This window comes from Theropithecus gelada, chromosome 6 (assembly GCF_003255815.1).
Source record: "Theropithecus gelada isolate Dixy chromosome 6, Tgel_1.0, whole genome shotgun sequence".
In the NCBI taxonomy this organism is placed as follows: Eukaryota; Metazoa; Chordata; class Mammalia; order Primates; family Cercopithecidae; genus Theropithecus; species Theropithecus gelada.
Genome location: NC_037673.1, coordinates 125,457,264 through 125,478,357, shown reverse-complemented (window position 1 = coordinate 125,478,357; position 21,094 = coordinate 125,457,264). Strand labels below are relative to the sequence as shown.

The window sequence follows — 21,094 nt, the reverse complement described above, 5'->3', positions numbered from 1 at the left end:
CTACTTTAAGTTTCATATGGAACCAAAAAAGTACCCACATAGCCAAGACAATCCTAAGCACAAAGAACAAAGCTGGGCCGGGCGCGGTGGCTCAAGCCTGTAATCCCAGCACTTTGGGAGGCCGAGACGGGCGGATCACAAGGTCAGGAGATCGAGACCATCCTGGCTAACCCGGTGAAACCCCGCCTCTACTAAAAAATACAAAAAACTAGCCGGGCGAGGTGGCGGGCGCCTGTAGTCCCAGCTACTCCGGAGGCTGAGGCAGGAGAATGGCGTGAACCCGGGAGGCGGAGCTTGCAGTGAGCTGAGATCCGGCCACTGCACTCCAGCCTGGGCGACAGAGCGAGATTCCGTCTCAAAAAAAAAAAAAAAAAAAGAACAAAGCTGGAGGTATCATGCTACCTGACTTCAAACTATATTGAAAACACATTTTTAATCTAAATTATGTTATTGGATTATAGGACGGGACACATAAAATTAAAATATTTCAGAAAAATTTAGTCTTTTATTCAAAATTAGTAACTTTACATATTAGAAAGTACATTTTTAGTGATTGTCCAAACCGCTAGCCACCATTTATTACTTAAACCCTTTAATATTACAGCAAATATTTAGTTATGCACTGAATCTCCAAACAGGCAAAAAGAATAATCAACTAAAGTTTATATCAATTAAAAGAAAAAATCATTATGCAACTAAAAAAATTCTCTCTCATATTAAGGAAACATAGCACATGCCTAAATAATGTTAGCTCCTTTTCCCCATTTCATAGTAAAGAATCATACAGTCTCCTCTCACTCTTCCTAAGAAAGCATATGAAAGTTCTAGATATAAAAATCTTAAAGTTTTATCTCCCCTAACATTATTTGATCATAAAGTTCCCTGGTCAGTGGAACATAAGACTTTTTCAAGTTATCCATGAAGTAAAGTGGTTCAGAAATTTTCAGTGGATTAAATCCTTCTTCCACCAACCGATACTTCAATAGTTTAAATGTTCCTGTTGCTTCCATTTTTTCCTGTAAAGCAATTACCAGGATGAGTAGAATCATTTAATAAGTATAATATATTAATATAGAGTTAATACTATAGACCGTAATATTAAATTATAACATTTTATATCTAGTGATCTCTGTATTTTCTAATAATTTAACACTAGAAATAAAAAAAATGTGTTCTAGAATATTAAAATATTTGATTTACCTGTAAACTTTACTCAAATATAAACTCATTCAGCATATAAGAATTATGAACATAATCATTAAACTGATTATAATTATGTCTAAAACACATAGGTTATCTCTTCAATTCAATGCCAATATAATATTATGTATAGAGAATGCTGTAAGATGCTGAGGAGATAAAAGCCACAAAAGACAGCGATTTCTACGACAAGTACACACAAATCTATTATAAAAAGCAGAATACTGTAAGAGCTAGATGGGGTACAGAATGTTCTAAAACATGGCTTAAATTTACCCAGAGGGGTTACTTGAATGCTGTAAAACTTGAGGTATGTCAGTGAATTTCCAAGGTCCTCACAGGATATCTTGTTTTCAAGAGAAACTCAGTGACATCTGTTAGTCACCACTCACAAACTACTAGCTCAAGGTTCACAGTTTCAGTAGTAATTTGTAATACATTCAATGATGTCATTATCTTTGCAAATTTGGGTTTTTGGTAGCTGCTGGGATAAAAAGCAAGTACAGCCAAAAATCATCGTGAAACATGAAATCAGACTGTCCCTGTTCAATCCAATCTAATTCCAAGGTCTGAAGAACTGTGCAGTGCCCAACTTACATCTCCTTAATAAGTGACTGCAGTTATTTGAAAATGAAATGAAAGCATTTATTTATTTATATGGATTATTTTTTCAGGTGGCTACTCATTTGTTAGACCTAAATACTTATTGTTTTTCCTTAACTAGTGAATAAACACATGTTTAGGTATTTGCTTTGACCCAAGAGTGCTATGAGACATTAAAGATGCCATGAGTCTAGAAAGTTTAAGAATCTCTGTTTCAAGGTGTTTAAAGGAGATAAGAGTGTATCTCTTTGTGGGAATCTCAGGTATGGATAAACGGTCTGTTTAAGTGAGATGACATGTAGAGACCCATACAGTATTCTATGAGTAGCTTGGCCATTTTTATTTATCCTTTTGGACTATTTGAGTCAACTTCACTTTGAACCCCCTTCCCTGATCTCCCTTCCCTCCTCCATCTCCCCTGATCCAACAGTATAGATATGGCTATACAAGCACATATATCCTTTTACTCTTCTCTTAAAAATCAGCAGCTCAGAGTATTTATATAATTTAGTTTTCTGCCATTTTTAAGCTTAATACTATACAAAGTATATTTTCCTGGGTCCTGTAATTTTCTTCAAAATAGAACTTAGAAAATTGTTTTATAAGGTCTCATTTAATTGTCATATTTTAATTAACTTTGCCCTTATTCATGAACTTTTAGAGAGTATCAAAATTTTTACTACTATAGTCTTTTGAGAAATGTATGCATATGTAACATTTATACATCTTTGATTACTTCCTAAGATGTATTTTGACTAAGTCAAAATATATGCAAACTGTTAAGAGTGTGATCATATATTACCAAATTGTTTTCTAGAGAGGTTATAACAATTTGTGTTTCTATGAGTAGAAATAAAAGGACCAAGTTCATTTTATCCCAGCCACACTGAATATTGTAACATTTCACTTTTTTGTGACTTACTGGCAAAAAGAGTTCTATTTTTTAATTTGTGCTAAATAGATTTGTAATACAATACTTGTTTGACTCATTTTATCAGAAGTAACTTCTACTTTTGCATTCCTTTTATGAGATCATTTATTACTAACACTCATTTATTAAACAAATATTTGACTGCTGTCAGGCTTTATTTCTAACTATAGCAAATACTTGCATAAACATAACAGTCATAGTCCATGTTCTTTTTAGGTGTTTAAAGATCCTAAAATGCTTTCTAAATTTGTGCAAGGCTGATCTAATCTTCTAAAGTAGTCTTGTGCTAAAATATTTTTTCCATTTAATTAAAGTGAATTTTATGTTGCCCTGGAAAAAAATTCTTAAAATATTATTTGTCCTATCAACTTTCTACTCCATCAAAATATATTACTTATGGGGTGGGCTGAGGATGAGGAGGGACAAGAGGGAGATTGGTATGGTTGTAAAAGGACAACATGAGGGAAACTTGTGATTTTGAAATTGTTCATATCTTTACTGTGGTCATGAATGCATGAAGTTGCATGGGTGATAAAACTGTATAGAAAATATACACCCACAAATGAGTGTAAGTAAAGCAGGAGAATTTTTAATAAGATAGGTGGATTATGTTGACATCCTGGTTGTAACAGATCTGCAAAATGTTATCCTTGGGGGAAACCAGGTGAAGGATATACAAGTTCTGTCTTATTTCTTATAACTGCATGTGAATCTACAACTATCTCAAAAAATTTCATTGAAAATATATTACTTCTGCTTCATAGTTACTTACCTTTAGTGTTTCAGAGGGTTGTTGTTAAAATAATCTGAGACAATTTAAAAACTCAAAATAAAAAAGGCAAATGAAATATGTATTATGATAGTTCAGAGGATGTGTCCCATTGAATAAGCAGTGACTTGGCTGCAGTGATTGCTTGGCAAATACTATAAACCTGACTATGATACAGGCTACTGCTCCACTAGGGGTCTAATAGTGAAATAACAAATGTATTCAGAAAAAAAAATATCTGTGTGGTTGGATGTTAAGAGATGATGAGTACTAATTTGGGGAAATTATATTTGATGCAAAATATTAAATAAATGAATGGTTGAATAAATAAGTAAAGTTACCTAGTAGCTAAGGAAATTTGTTTTCTTTTTAACTGTACTTCTACCAGTAACCTAACAAGAGATTAAATCCTCATCCCAAAATAAATAAACTCAGAATTTCCCACATGGGGAAGGTCCAGGTAACGGGGAATTTGGACAGAACAGCAATAAAAATTAAAAGCAGGATTGCCTAAAGCCAAATGCCTTTAAGTTCTACACACATCTTGCCATCTCTTTGATGTCTCCTTAATGGAACCTAATTCTAGGCACATAGCACCAAATATTTTCACAAGATGTAAGTAAGATGTGGTTTTGGATTGCCACTGTCACTGGGACCATCATTTTGCTCTGAGGTCCTGACTGAAGAGGAAGAGAGCAATTCTATAATTAGGACAAAGACAGGTATGCCCTAGCATTTCACCATGCCCCCTTTATAATTAGGCTTCAAATATGGCATCGATCTGCATCAACTCCACATGCCACGCCTCTCACATAACTCACATGTTATCTAAAAGATACAATATTATTTTGCAATTAAACTACCTCCTTGTTTCCTGGTTTTATATTTAATAGTAAACTGCGCCGCTAAAATTACCTGAATTCTTAAAAATCGTGGACACGCATAAGCTGGTAAAGATGTTACAACTTGTTCATAAACTTTTTCCAAATCTAAAGATTTATTTGGTTTTAAAATAATAGAAGCCATTCCTGCTCTTCCTTCATAACCTGAAAAAAAAGTTTCAAATAGAGCCATTTGTAAGTACCAAATAAACTTTAAAAGATAATTCTGTACATGCTAATTGGCACACATGGAGACATTAAATCTATTTCAGTAATAATAAGACAACAGTAGCATAAACAAGTCTGTATCCTTCCCCGAACATATGATTTACCCCCTAGAAACATTTAAAGACAGGGAAGACCAGAGTCTATCTCTAATTGCCTATACTACAGAAATGAAATACATGGAATGGGCAACACTATAAATTACAATGAATTTGCATCCTACCACCACTAAAACAAATATTAAGAAAGAAAACATGTATTAAATGGCAACTATATTCCAGCAGAAATATATATCCTAAGCTTTAATGTAAAATATGAAGGGCATATTTTATTTATTTATTTATTTATTTATTTATTTATTTATTTGAGACGAAGTTTCGCTCTGTCTCCCAGGCTGGAGTGCAGTGGCGCGATCTTGGCTCACTGTAAGCTCTGCGTCCCAGGTTCATGCCATTCTCCTGCCTTAGCCTCCCGAGTAGCTGGGACTACAGGCGCCCGCGACCATGCCCGGCTAATTTTTTGCATTTTTAGTAGAGATGGGGTTTCACTGTGTTAGCCAGGATGGTCTCGATCACCTGACCTCGTGATCCGCCTGCCTCGGCCTCCCAAAGTGCTGGGATTACAGGCGTGAGCCCCCGCCCCAGCTGAAGGGCATATTTTTAAGAAACTAGAAACTCGCATTTCCATAATTAATTCCACAAATCATTTAATGATTATCATGCCACCTGTGGATCCTTACAGGGGTCAGAATGTCCTGGAATCTTTCTCCAACACTCGGTGGCTATTTATTAAGTAATCATTCTCTTCTTCTGCTCTCCCATCCAAACACTCACATCACTGATCTCCCCTGCATCTAAAAGCATTTGCTGAAAAATGGAGAATGGCTGTCTTATGACTTCAAATTGGTCACTTTTCTGTGACATTTTCAACATCATGAGACAATCCTCATATGCATAACTATAAGGATAATGAGTCCAAATTTAAAAGTAATTTTTATAAAGAGCCATCTTAACTAAAAGTCAGTATTTTTAAACATTTAAAGTAGAACATGTTCTTGTTTAGTGGTATGTACAAACACTAGTCATAAAAAGAAAAATAATAGACTAATAAAAAGCTGTAACTAATTCCAAGCAGTGAGTCATTGATCAGAGTTTACAAGCTTTACTTAAAAATACACACAGGCATTAAAATTCAGTTGGTACCTTTCCCGTGAAGTGACCATGAACTTTGTTAGCTTGGTCAAGGGCATTACTTGCCAAGGCAGTAATAAAATCTTTATCTTAACACACAAAAATTAAAATGTTGAATTAGCAAGACTATTGCAAAACTACAGAATAGTGGAAATTCTATTCTAAGAATCTTTCCCAAATCTGAAATATATTTATACCTGATATAGCCACACCATAGACGTTTGTTTCCTGTATGAAATCCAACATTCCAATAACATCAACAACCTCAGTGGTTGAGACATTTTCTCCTTTCCATCTAAACGAAAAAAATCAAATTCCAGTTAGTGCACCTATATTGGAAAAACTAGGTACCCAGTTTTAGTTTTAGTGTCTTGTATTTGGCTCTGTGCAAGCACCTACTGACCAACATAACTGTAGTTTTCAAGCTGAAAGGCATTTCTAAGAAAGCACTTTGTTGGTAATTCAACAAAATCAGCATTGGTCTTTTAGTTAAAATTACTTTATATCTCATTGTATAAATTGCTTTCTATGTTTTATACATAAAAATAATTGTAAGGATTATCATTACAAAAATATTATTTTGTAAAATAACAATGAAGTACAAAACATTCCTTTTCTCTGGTGATAAGAATTGAAAGTAAAGCTCTAGTTGCCTTTTAATACACTGACCCACTTCAGTTTCTAGATGTTAACCCCTTTGGCTCCTTTAATGCTTTTGAATGAATATTTTGTTTTAATTGAAATAACTTTATATAAAGTGAGCTTATAACACGGTACAAGAAGGCAAGGATGTAGAAAGTTACTTATTCAAGCATTCATTCAAGTCATTGGACTAGTAAAGCAAAATAATTTCATAGACCTAAAATAATCTTAGGGAATTAAAAAAGGAAAAGTACGAAAGGGGATTTTTGCTCTTTCAAAATTTTTATCATTAGGCCAAGAATTAGACTACAGTTGACCAAACTGGCTTTTTGTTTTAACCCTACCATTTATATTTTACATCTGTCTGCCAGCTTTATTTCCTTAAAAAGAAGCTCACTGATTTGTTCTAAACTGATTCAATAAAATAATTATAAAATTTTACAACAAAATTTAACTTGTGGTTCAGTCTAGAAACAGATGGCCAATAAATTTTTTAATGAGAAGACATGGAGATAAAAGGGCTCTGTCTGCCTTGAAAGCTAAAGCATATGTGGTCTCTGATGTTTCTATAGAAGCATGGTTCACAATCACAGAACAAGCTGTGCATCCCATGATATTTCATACCTGAAAGTATCTCCGGTACGGTCCCAAAAATAAAGGAAATTATCCTGATCCTGGACTATCAAGTCTCCAGTGTTAAGGTAAACATCTCCCTTCTTAAAAACATCACAAAGCAATTTGTCTTTTGTGTGCTTGTAAGGCCCAGCATAGCCAAAGAAGGGATTTTTTGCATGCACTCGAGAAATGAGAAGTCCAGGTTCTCCTGCAAGAAACAACGACATTTTTGCAGCCATTCGATTAAAACTATTGTAACACACATCATGCATGTATCTATATTATATCTGGCCAGCACAACCAATGCTGCTTATCTCAGCTTCCTCTGAACCTATTTCTGTATTTGACATCATTTACCCTTGGTGCCTATATCTAGCACATCTTTTCATAGATTACCACAAATACAAATTACTTTGGAGAAACTAATAAAAAGGAATTGAATGGAAAGAAAAGGCTCATTAGATTTCTTATACTTCCCAGGTGGATAGACCAATGGCTACTTTTGTTTTGGATTATGTAGATGTTACCACAGATAATATTGACATTTGTTATATAAATAACAACAGTAATAATAGTGTTAATAACATAATGATAGCATTTTCTTTATTGGGCATTTACCATGAGCCCTTTGCAAATGTCACCTTGCTTATTCTGCATAGAAATCCTTTGATATAATCCCTATTTTACCAGCAAGGAACTAGGACCCAAAGGGGTACAACAGCTGCTATGCTCAGAGAGATAAATGGAACTAGAACTCAAATTTAACTTTTTATGACTTTGTGTGGCAAGGTTTCTGTATAATACTATCTCTCATCCAGTACACAAATACATTTTATTTATTATAACAAAATGGTTTATTCCTCTGGTATGCTATTCTGGAAATCTTTGATGGGAAAGAGATGAGCCATTGAAAAGATTTCCTGTTCCATGATACTTACTAGTTTCAGTTATGTTTAGACACATTATCTGAAATAATTTTCCAATCAAACTTATTCAAATTAATTAAGATTTTTCTCAGCAATCTGTAAGGTAAAAGCTACTTCAAAGAGAAGGCAAAAGAAAAAAGGACAGCAGCAATCACTGCTCTGGAAGTCTTCAAGGCTATTGTCCACTTGCTATGCCTGCTATAAAGAAATGCAGTGTTCATGTGACTAGATGAAGTTGGAGTCCAGCAAACTATAATACAGAGTGATTTCTGTCTTTTAAGGCTCTAAAAAAGTAAGTCTCACTCTGTGACCCAAGCTGGAGTGCAGTGGCATGATCATGGCCCACCACAGCCTTGTCTTACCAGACTCAGCCGATCCTCCCACCTCAACTTCCCAAGTAGCGGGGCTACAGGTGCATGCCACCAGGCCCAACTAATTTTGAAATTTTTTTGGAAACACAAGGTCTCACCAGGTTGCCCAGCTGATCTAGAACTCTTGGGCTTAAGCAATTCTCCCACCTCAGGCTCCAAAAGTATTGGGATTACTGGCATGAGCTGCCACACCCAGTCAACAGTCTTTACTCGACTCCCATTTCTCCCACTCCTGGTCATTCTGGCTTTCAAGGGCACATAGGTCACTGGCCAAAGCAAATCTTCTTTGCTCCAGCAGAGTCTGATAGCATCATCATCATCGTCGTCATCATCATTCCCAACATCATCATATCATCATCATCACCATCATTATCATCACCACTATTATACCTATTGAGCACTTTTTGGGTAATGGTCACTATTCTGAGTGTTTTACATATGTAATCCATTTAATTCTCATCACAAACCTACAAGAAAGGCCCTGATAATATCTTCATTTTAAGGTGAAAAAACCGAGGCATAAAAAAGGAATTTGCCCAATGTCATACAGCTGTCAAATGCAGGAATCGGAGTGTGTGTGTATATATATATATATATCTCCATCCAGGAACATCTGACTCCAAAGCCTCACCTCTGTCCTCTGTGATATGTTCTGTCAATCTACATTCCCTATATTTCAAAATTTTTCAAGACTCTTACATCTCCCTTAAAATATATGTTCTTTGGTTTCTTTTATTCGTTTTCAGGATACAGGTGACAGTTTCTTTTCTGACAAACTAATTGTTGCAAGTATTTAAATAGGTCACAGTGTATTTACATCTTTCTTGTTGGGCATAATTTACATTGTGAAGACACAATGCCTTAATGGAAAAAATACTGAGTAGCTCATAATGAGAATCCAAAATAGAAAAACAGATATTTGGGGTCAACCAGCTTTTTAAGAAAACCTGAGGGTGTATAAGCACAGTTCTGGGATTCAAGTTTTAATATTAGATATTATTGTAATTGTAAGAAATAGACCAGTAGAAAAGAGTGCTTAAGTTCTTTGCACTTTCCTCAGAAATTCCATGGCCAGTGTCTATAGAATAGAATTGGAGAAACATTTGATAAAAGCCAGTAGGCTTGAAATTCAGAGATTCGGGAGATTTGTTTTTTAATAGACAAAGTTTGCATTTTTTTTTTTTTTTTAGTCTTTCAGCTACTAGAAAATAAAAACAGGTTTGCCACCTTATCTTCACATTTGAAGTAAAGATTTAGGAAGTCACTTCTGAAATGTAGTTTCAACATATTTTAAGGCAATAAAAATTAATTTTGCCCTGATTTATTCATACTGGATCTCTAAACAATTCTAAGTGCACATCTCTACATTTTATTTTCTAATTTTATTAAATGCAGCAGCAAGTTAATTGAGGCACTTGCTCTCATGAAAATTTCTAACCTAAAATTGTAAGAAAGTCTACCTTGGTAGAGAATGGAGGGGAGTGAGAGGGAGAAGTTGAGGAGAGGAAAGTAACAGGCCACATACCAGGTCCCCCAGAAATATACATACATCCCATTTAATTGTCCTCAATGAATAAATACTGTCACTTCTACTTTACACAAAAGAAAATAAGACTTAGATGGGTTAAGTAATCTGTCCAAAGTTGCACCATTTCTAAGTGTCAGAGACCATGTTTAAATCCAAGTTGGCCTGACTTTACACTATATCTAGAATGATAAAATAATTCACTAATTTCTATATTATAGTTTGGCAATGTAGGATATTAGACATTTGCCATTGTTCATATTACAAGTGGTAGATTAAGAATAGTATGAGCCAAATAGTTACCACTTTTTTATTTCAATAATTTACCATCTGAGTGATCCCTCTGGGGCTCTTAACATCTAAGTAAAATTGTTCCACCTGCATTAAAATTCCAAAGTTAAATTACACAGTGGACCTAGTCATCCTCTCCTTTTGAAATTCACTAATAATCACAGCGGGCCCTCCATATCTGTGATTCCACATCTGCGAATTCAACCAACCTTGGATAGAAAATATTTGGGGAAAAAAGATAAAATAATACAACAATAAAAATAATACAAATAAAAAATACCATATGACCCTGTTTATATAGCATTTACATTGTATTGGGTATTATAAGCAACCTGTTTAAAGTATACAGGAGGATGTGCAAACCTCATAGGCAAATACTGTATCATTTTATATAAGGAACAAGCATCCATGAATTTTGGTATCTACCCAGGGTCCTAGAACCAATCCCCCAAGGATACCAAGGGATATCTGTATATGGTAGATCAGAAACTTTGCTTGAGAAGATGTCTTCAAATAGAAGTCTTACCTTTTTTCACATGAATACACCAACCCTGTTCATTTCTCATGGGTTCATCTTTCTGAAAGTCATACTTTATTAAGTCAAAAGTGGAAAGAAGCTGCAAAACAAAAAAAATCAAATAGAAACAAGCATTTAGTTACTTGTGCAACGACATCTACTGTAGTAGACTATGCTAATTGAAATAAATATTGGAATATGGATTTATTAAAACAACTTTTACTGAAGGACAAATTAAATATTTAAAACTCAAAACTAAAGGTATTAGTAAACAGCAGTCATTTACTGGCGTTTACTTTCATTTCTTTTGTGGTACACTTTACTTAGCAAAACACTACTAATTTTAATCAAGATACTGAAACAATCCAGGCATTCAATTAATACTCTGTTAACTGCCCGTAAAAGGACCATTTTCCGCAGCCATTTATTTAAAGTAGCCCTGGAAGTGAAAAGTTTTCATAGAACTAAAATGTAAGCTACATTAATGTAAGAATGGTATTGTTTATTTTTTCCTCACAGTATCTAAACAAACAAACAAACAAACAAAAAAAGCCAAAACACATCAAATGCCTAAAAAGTATGTTTACTTGACAGTCACTTTGTCCTTTTCCTATAAGCCTTTCCCCTGAGCCTTTCACTTTAATGCTCCTAAACTAACATTTAGTGCTTCTCCACACTCTTTGGTATGAGATGATAAATTGATTAGAAAACACCCATCACATCAGGAACCAAAAATTGGATGTCTCCTCTCATCCCCAAATATTTTCAGTTACTCTGCTCCTATCATGTCCATATTATCATGTCATGCAGGCTCATTTGTCCACTAAATTCCCACCCTGGGAGAGAACTGCAGACTGGTTTAGTCCAATCTCCTCCTATATATATATATTTTTTGAGACAGTGTCTCACTCTGTCACCCAGGCTGCAGTGCAGTGATGAGATCTCATCTCACTGCAACCTCTGCCTCCCAGGCTCAAGCAATCCTACCACCTTAGCCCCCCATGCAGCTGGGCTTACAGGCGTGAGCCACTTCACCCAGCCCCCCTCATTTTTATTCTATCAGAAAACTGAGGTTCTACTCAGCAATTAAGCAAGCTCAGTTAGAAAATGGTAAACTAACACGAATGTAATAAAATGAAGTGAAATAAAATAATAATAAGGAAAGATGAATGGGAGGAAAGCAGGAGAAGAGAAATGAACAACTATAGAACAAATATAGAACAAAGATGAATGGGGGAAAAGCAGGAGAAAATGAACAAATATAGAACAAATAAGTGGGAAAAGATGAGATGATTGAGACAGATGCAATAGTATTATTTATCATCAAAGATTAAATGCAAATACCTCTGTTCTTAGCACTAGTAAAATAAGCATGTAACTTGAATCACAACTCATTATTTGAATTAAAATATAAATGTGAGCAATGAATACTGATTGGGCACTAACTATATGCAGGGCACTGTTTAATGTAATCATCAAAACATCCTATGAGGTGGAAATTAATATTATCCTATTTTAGGATTAGAGCCAATGAAAGAGGCAACAAAGCAAAAATATTGTTATTCTAGATATAAAGACTGTTTATTAAAATATGAACTTGCATCTTGTTGGTCTTTTTTTGTAATTGGGATAACAGGATATTGGCCACTTGCCTAATGGCTAGTAGAAAGAAAGAGTCCAGCAATTCCAGAACTGCCTTTATCATCTTGGCCAAATAAGAACAGACCCCTGTCCATTACTTATTCTTTTTTCTCCTACTTTAATATGTTTTGTTTTTTGGAAAATTTGCCCAGTGACTTGTGATGTCAGCTTTAGTGTTATTTCTTTTAGATTAATTGGGCAACCATGTGCGTGGGTGAGATTCATTCCACAGCAAATTACTGTCTAGTGTGTCTGTTATCAGAAAAAGGAGACTTGATGGTAAGAAATTGAATAATTTTATAATTCAAATAAAATTAAATATATCACAGCATTTTCTAGCAGTACCCTGGAGCAGAGGACTAATGCTCAGCTAGAAATATTTCTATTCTCCTTCCTGCCTTCAGGAGGTCCTCATGATATTACAAAAATCATGTATAATGGCTGCATTATAATACAAATTCAAAAAATAGATGCCACACCTTAAAATCCCCCCAAATGTACATGTTTATGTATGTGTGTATGTGTACATGTCTGGAGCACAGCTGCAGGGGGTCCCATTCATAGCAGAACTGTGCGATGAACACACACCTATGTGGCTGTACGCATTGGCCCTGGGAGGTTTTATCCATACCTACCTATCTTTGCAGATTCAGATTTGTAAATTTATGAGTTGGAAAAGAACACAAAGTTAATTTCCTTCGTTAATACACGAGGAAACTCTGAACCGAGAGAAAAGTAACTTGTCAAACTCACAAAGTGAAATAACGGTAGAGTCGGGAATAGAGTTATCAGTCCCTGTGTAGTAAAGAATTTAACCTTGCCCCCAAAAGAGGTCCCAGCTTCTGGGAGGTGATCTCTAAGTCCTTGGAATGTCATTCTTAATAGGAGGGCATTTTTTTGTTTGTTTAAGACCTCTGGGCAACTAGATGGCAACAGTATGATTTAGAATGGGGTCTCTGAGGCACATGAACAATGTGAGGTAGGCTGCGGGCTTTGCATCACCTAGCTTGACCTCCTAAGGGGCAGAGATGGAGGTTAAGCCATGTGAGCAGTCAACCTGAATTACACAACCAAGCCTCCAGAAAGACTGGACATCAAGGCTCCTGTGAGCTTCCCCAGTTGGCACCAGTTCGTGCGTATTTTTACACAATTCCAGGAAAGTAATGCCGTTCTGACTCCACAACACAGCATATCTGGAAGCTTCACCCTTGGTACCCTCCTGGATTCTGCCTTACATATGACATCCCTGGGATGATTATAATCTAGATCCTTTAGATGTGATAAGCTGAGTTTTGTGAGTCCTTTTAGCAAATTATCAAACCTGACAGTGGTCTTCAGGGACTCCTGAAATTGCAACTGATGTCAGAAATGAGTGGTCTTGTGGGGACTGTTCTCTTATTTTGAAGTTGTCTAACTTTTCTTATCCCTAAAAGATGCCTACTTTTAAGGCAACAAAACAGCTTACGAAAATGGTTAAAGAAATGAGCCATTTTATTAATCTCATATATTATTTTTAAATTTAGGTTTAGATGATATTTAAATTTTAAATTCCATTGTATCTATGGATTTGCCAATATGACAGATAGGAGAATTACCATTTCTTCCTTTCCTCCCTCCCAATTCCCATTTTTGTTAGTGTTATAATTATTTTTACATTGTCAGGTTTTATTCCATGTATAAACAATTCAGAGTGGTTCAATCATCTATATGTGAATTGACTCAATATTCACCATCAGGCATTTTAACTGAAGGTCATTCTTTCATTTCTAAGTTATGGTTTATCTTCAAGTTGGCCATTATTTTTCATTCAGTGAATTTTACAAAGAAAGATTGCATTCCTATAAATATGAGGGTATTATAGATTCTGATTTCTTAAAACTTTGAGAAAACATCCTAGAAAAATTCTTAGGTGAAGTCAACTCTTTCCTTGTTTCCTAACCTTGAGTGTTTTATTTTGAGAATGCCTGAGATGTTTCCCACCCTCACCTGTGCTACGCTTTGCTCATCCTTTGCTTTTCCTACCCCAAAATCTCCTTAAGGTTCTTTTTGTTTCATAATTTCACCAGGATATATTTTTCTTATAATTATTCTGCCCCAGATAGTGTACTCTTTTGCTAAAGATTCAAGTTTTTACCTTAAGGAAATGTTCTTCTACTAGGGTAGAAATAATTATTTTTTTCTTTGATCTGTTCTTTACTGCGGGAACACCAATTAAGGATGTATCAGATCATTGTCTATGTTTTCCAAATCCTTTTTCTTCATTTTTAAATTATCATTTGCTTGCTCTTTTTACTGTGTTTGTGGGGCTCCTTAATTCTGCTCATCTTTCTCCCTAACAACATGTACATTCCTTTTGATTTTAAGTTCTTTTATGTGATGCTCATTTGTGTAATATTTACATTTTTTCCTCTATTTTTTTTCTTTGAGCTGAGCATGCTTACTTTTTAGTTCATTTTGTTGATTTATGTTTGTCCTTGATCCTTTTTCTTTCCTGCGCTCTTATTTTTAAAGAGAATATTATTGCAATTTTTCAAGCCTGTGAGAAATTGTTTCTCTAAACATTTCCTGGTCGTTTTGGGAAACTTACTATTTTGATGTGCATTCATTTTTTTTCCAGCTGCCTTTTATTTTTGATTCATTTTCTGTTTTTTTTTTCTGAGCTTTATTTCATCTATGTATAAAATGTGCATTCATTTTTTTATCTGCCTTTTATTTAGATTCATTTTCTCCCTTTTTTCAAGCTTTATCTTTGTATTTTATGTTTGTCTCTCCCTATTTTCCCCAGGTGAAAATATTACAGAAAAAGAGAAGGTAGTTCATAATTCTACTTGAGTTTGTCTCTCAAATAAGTTGTCACTAAATTTTTTATATTGTTTGCCTTGGGAGGATATGGGGTACAATATTTCTTCAGTTTTATGCATTAAAATAGTAAGTGTAGCACATAAAGACAATAGGTTATAGGAACTCTGTTGCTGCCTTATAATTCTCCTTCACTTGTAACATTTTCTCTCTGGAGGCTGCTTCCCTCCCAGATAATAAGCATGAGCCTCCATTAGGCTAGCATTTTTGAGAGACACTTATCAAATCTCCTCACTTAATTATGAGAAAATCATTGAACCAAATTTTTCTAATTACCCACTATCTAAGAAAACAACATGTGAATAAAATGATAAAAGGCAGACTAGAAGACATGTAGTATTAGGCACAACTTTGTTTTTTCATTTCCAAACTGAAAAAGAAAACGAAAATGAGTTGAAAAACAGAGGTTTTCCAAATAAATTGAAGACAACCATGACTTTTTACATGATTGACATTATTACAGTTGACAGAAAATTTAAAGAATTAGAAAATTATAATGAAGTCAGTAATATAAAATACAAATCATCATACCCTTGTTGGTTGCTTTAGAATGACTCAGCTTCACAAAGGGGCTCAATATCAATACCAAATTTGTAAAGGAACCAGTGCAATGAATTGAGAAAATTAACCGCAAGGAATGTAAAACTCAGTAAAATCAGCACTTACTTTCCCCAAAATGCTTTTGTTCACAATAAAGTGCATTTCTGAGATGTCAACTATACCCTCAAAATCCCAAAAGAATGCATTATAAAAATAGTTTGCATTTTCTTTAGGTTTAGAGCATTACTGTTATTTACACTAGCTTTGAATGGGCAACTAGACTGAAAAAGTGAGCTGCTACGGCATGAAAAACACATGTCTGCCAATTCCTTCCAGACACTGAAAAAATCACCACGGATTAGAAAAGCAAATACTTTGTTGCTTCCAGGTGTTCTTTGAGGTATGGCAGTTTATCATACAGAAAACTTTACCTATAAAGCTAAAGCAGTTAGGGATGAAAGTGATAAAAATGCACCAAAGTTCGCATTATGGGATTCTTAAAGATCTCTTCAAAAGCAGCTCTAAATATGGCTTGAGTAGGGAGCTCTGGAAATCTCAAAAGCAATGATATAGGATAGTGCTACTTTCAGAGAACAGGTGAGGCCACTAAGGAAACACACCTGAGGGGAGAGATTATCAAACAAAGACTTTCCTCATACATGTGTGCCTGTAGGAAGTACTTTTGTTCTTGCACTGTTATGTCAGGTTTAGGAGTCAGAAAGTGAGTTGGGAAGTTTTTTCTCCTTCTGCATTATCTAGAAGAGTTTGTAGGAGAGGAATCATTTGCTCTTGAATATTCACTATCCTGAGTGGGAAAGCTATCTGAAACTAAGGGAAGATGTTGGAGTATGAATTTATTTCATTTAGCGTGATAAAATAATTCGAGTCAACTCTAGTAAGTTGTACGTTTCTAGAAATTTTTCCAATTCATCTAATAATTTCAAGTTTATTGATATGAACTTATTCAACATATCCTCTTTTACTGTCTTAATGTCTAAAGTATCAGCAGCAATGTTCCCTTTTCCATTCCTGATATTATTTCTGCCTTCTATCAATCAGATTCGATTTCTTTACTTTTTAAAAATTATATTTCTATCTATTTTTATATTCCTCACCAAATATTTTTTCTATGTCATTAATTTCTGCTCTTTATTACGTCCTTCCTTTTATTTCTTTTGAGTTTATTTTAGTTGTCCTTTTAAAAGTTAACTTACAGAGATGGTTACTGAGCTCCATCCAATTTTCAGCTATTCTTGGCTAAGTGCACAAGTTTTTCCATGTAATATTTTCATTAGGAGGTAGCTCACAGTATCTTCTAATTTCTATTATGATTTTTTCTTTGATGAATGGAAATTTAGAAATGTTTTTTTCCAAATATATAGGAGGTTATCTAGTTGTCTTTTACAAAAATTATTTCTACCAACAATTAAACTGTTTTCAGAGAACATAATTTAAATATATTCAATCCTTTGAAATTTGTTGGAATTACCTAACTGGCCCAGGAACTTCTGTAAATGTTTCAAAAGTGTTTGAATACAATATACACACTGCAGTTGTTAGATGCAGGGTTTTCATATGTCAATTAGCAGTTTATTATTATAGATTATTGAAGATTTATTTTCTCTTGCAGCTATATCAGTTTTGCTTTATAAAGGTTGAGACTGCTATGTTTATTTTTGCCTTTGTTCTTAAAAAATTATTGTTGAATATAAGTTCCAGTTTGACAGTTATTTTTTCCAAGCCAGTGGAAGGTAAATGTCCACTGTCTTTTGTGTTTTGTGGTTGCTATTGAGAAATCAGCTGTCAATCTTCTCCTCCTAAAAAGTTGATTTATTTGGCTACTTTTAAGATTTTAGTGGTATCTTAATATAGTTTAAAAATTATTAAAAGCCGGTATAGAATTGAGTGGTATAAATATTGAAAGATAAGTAGAAATAGTGGAATAAAAACACTCAAGGAAAACGGAAAGAGTCAAATTAACATATATCAGCCGGTATAGAATTGAGTGGTATAAATATTGAAAGATAAGTAGAAATAGTGGAATAAAAACACTCAAGGAAAACGGAAAGAGTCAAATTAACATATATCAGGCATTATGCTTGCTATTTATAAATTACATCATTAAATTTGGAAACTGAACAAGAAAAGGCATCATTATGGTGACATGAGAGAGAAAACACGGAAGATAACTGAGGTTCACAAAACCTGTACCCTCGTCTCTCACAGACGCCACTACTCTATTTCTAGAAATTCTCAAAAAAAAAAAAAAAAAAAAAGGTGATAATATTTACCACAATTTACAAGCACAATATCCAAGAGAGCTGGCAGACCTCAATGTGCTTTTTTTTGGGGGGGGGTGGGGCGGGGAGGCTGGAGTGCAGTCGCGTGATCTCCGCTCACTGCAAGCTCCGCCTCCCGGGTTCACGCCATTCTTCCGCCTCAGCCTCCCGAGTAGCTGGCACTACAGGTGCCCGCCACGATGCCCGGCTAATTTTGTTTTTGTATTTTTAGTAGAGTCGGGGTTTCACCGTGTTAGCCAGGATGGTCTTTACCTCCTGACCTCATGATCTGCCCACCTCGGCCTCCCAAAGTGCTGGAATTAGGCGTGAGCCACCGCGCCAATGTATTTCTTTAATAAGGAAAATGCTGTACTTACTTTGTGAAAGAAATTTGCTCTCCCAATTGCTCCAATTTTCCCAGTGTAGTTCATGAAAGATATGTTTGATTCAGTAGCTGCATAAAGTTCACACACCTTTATATTTCCAAATCTGTCTAAAAATTCTCTCCATACATCACTCCGCATACCGTTTCCAATTGCCAAACGCACCTTATGATCCCTTTCTCCTTCTCTCTGTTAGAGGAAAATGTTTTACTTGTAATTAATTCCAGTTTCCAGTTGTTTCTTTCATTATTATTATTTAAATGAAAAATGTCACAGAAGTAAACTGCATTGTGCAATAATAGAAGGGAAGCTAAAATATGTGTATAAGTCTATTGCAGAACTGTGTCCAAATTCTAATGAAAGTAACACTGGCCAAGAATAATACAGTTTGTGTTTTTCCATATCTGGGAACAGCTCATTCTAAATTGCAGATCACTAAAGGCTTTTTTGAGTAAATGTCAGGTAAGGAAGAAAGCATTTTTCAGAAAGAAAAAAAGCATTACTTTGATAATATTATGAAACATACTTAAGTTTGGATGTCCAGGCTTAGCAGTAATTAGCTATATAATTCTGAACAAGATATTAACTCCTAACTCTGATTCTCAGTTTATTCATCTATTTTAAGAAAGGTAATAATAACTGTCTTCCTTATATACTGTAGTGTATAGTTAATACACAGTGCATAACATAGAGTAAACAATAATTTGAGGCCATAGAATCAAAGTAATATTTGACTTGTAAATATTATGGCAACTGTATGTGACTATTATTTTAGAATATTCTCACATTTTTACTTTTTGTTCATATTTTAGAATTAAAGGAAGATATAGGATTCTATTTTGTTCTATATTCAATAAGTAATGTTTTAACTAACATGAACTTTTACACTCACCTAAAATTAGAGTAAGAATATATTATCAGTGTAGTCACAATAAATCCATTATTTGCTCTGATTACCTCCATCATCACCAAAAAATGCAAAATAACAAGATGTAATAATAAGTCAGCAACAACAATAAAATAGAGAAATTGGCTTCTTTGCTACCTATAATTTAAAATGATCAATGGATCACATTATTCATTTCAGTTTCTTCTCTAAACACCATTTAAATGGTTTTAAAGGGAATATTTTAATCTATGAATTTTCAAGAATAAACAGAAGTGAGTTGAGAGGTAATTTTGGAAACTGAAAAGTGAAGAGACAAAAGGACATGTGTTTGAGCAGAATGGATAAGGCTGAAATCTAAGCCTGCAGCTTAGCACCCAACAAAGGCTCCTGAAAGTGTCAAGCAAGCATCAAAAAGAATGAGGAAAGCAGAAAGCCTAGTAGGAAATTTGTTTAAGAAGCAGTTGTATAACTAAGTATCTAAATACAGACAAAGCGTCTGGGAGTCTGCCCTTGCTACACATTGGCCAAAGACTGGAAATTTTTCTCTGGAGATGCCTAACCAGACACCAGTTTGGGCTGAGGAACTTACTGTGAAAATTAATTTTATAAAATAGAGTCCTTCACATCATGCCCAACTAAAATGGATTCGGAGGCCATGGAGAAAGGCACTGAGGTCATGCATGCCTGTTCCAGAAACTGTTTTTGTAATTGAAAAGCAAAAGCACAAAAGACCTACTGTAACTCTAAGTCTTACCTGGTAATTGTTGACACTCATCAATCAGAACTCACCAGCTCCAATAAGACACTGCCAGTACCAGTGAAACTTCCTTCAAAACAGCTTATATAACTTTGCTTGTTTTCCCAATTAAACCCCAGCCGTTCCTTTTGTTCCTCAGACACACCTAGAGGCTACGCTGTTCTATGTGTTCCAAATTGCAATCTTTTGTTTCCAGATAATCTCTTTGCTTAGAGATGCATCTCTATGAAATTTTTATTTCAAGTTAACATTATAGAAAACAGAAGGGTTAAATGAAAGTCTACATACTAAAAGATGAGATCACTAAACTCTTCTCCTGCTCTGGTATCAGAATTCCGACACCCCAAATCATATACCAGAGCAGGAAACTATTCAGTTACTATCAAGGAAACTGGTCAGTCCAAGAGAAAAGATACTGACTTCTGGAAGTATCTCAATAAAATGGCTGGATCCTCACTTAATCACCCTAGAACCTGAGCCTTTTGTTGACAAATCCCAGCTATGTGCCATCAGGTATTTAGTGCCTCACACAAAGTACATGTCAAAAATACCTACAAGTGGAGCCCTATAGAATAATAAAATGAATGGAGAAGAGGTAATTCTGAAGAGATTTTAACTGAGAATTTTCAAAAAGTGATAGAAAGACGTGAAGCCATGAAAAAAAAAAAAAAAAAAACACACAACTAAAACCTCAGACAGATTAAATACCAGGGAAATACAGTTAGACATTTTTTGGCAAAATTGCTAAGAAGAAAAAGTATATAAAAATTAGAGAAACAAAGAGGGAGAATTTTAAAAGCAGGCAGAAAGAAATAGAAACATCGTTTCCAAAGGGGCAACATGAATATTTAAGGCTGACATTTCAACAATGACCATAAGCCTAGAAGACAATATGATAATATTTTAAAGCTAGTACAAGAAAATAATTGTCAACCTAGGATTCTATATTCAGCTAAAGAATTATTCAAAACTAAAGGAAAAACATGTTTTCAGACAAATAAAAATGGAATATTTTGTTTTTAGTACAATGGTACAGATGGAACACTAAAGGCAATTCTTA

The 21,094-nt window shown here is 34.6% G+C and overlaps 1 protein-coding gene across 1 annotated transcript in view; it reads right to left on the bottom strand.

The window, feature by feature from the left end:
* Window positions 1-485: 485 nt before the first annotated feature.
* The window catches only part of SLC27A6 (solute carrier family 27 member 6), a 62,229-nt gene continuing 41,620 nt past the window's right edge, over window positions 486-21,094 (bottom strand). The window contains exons 6-11 of the mRNA XM_025388371.1: window positions 18,383-18,577; window positions 10,696-10,786; window positions 7,066-7,264; window positions 5,997-6,094; window positions 4,419-4,549; window positions 486-1,016 (exon numbers count right to left, since the gene is read on the bottom strand). Of these exons, the coding sequence (XP_025244156.1) occupies window positions 840-1,016; window positions 4,419-4,549; window positions 5,997-6,094; window positions 7,066-7,264; window positions 10,696-10,786; window positions 18,383-18,577 (891 nt within the window). The 3' untranslated portion in view covers window positions 486-839. The remainder of the gene's footprint in view (window positions 1,017-4,418; window positions 4,550-5,996; window positions 6,095-7,065; window positions 7,265-10,695; window positions 10,787-18,382; window positions 18,578-21,094) is intronic.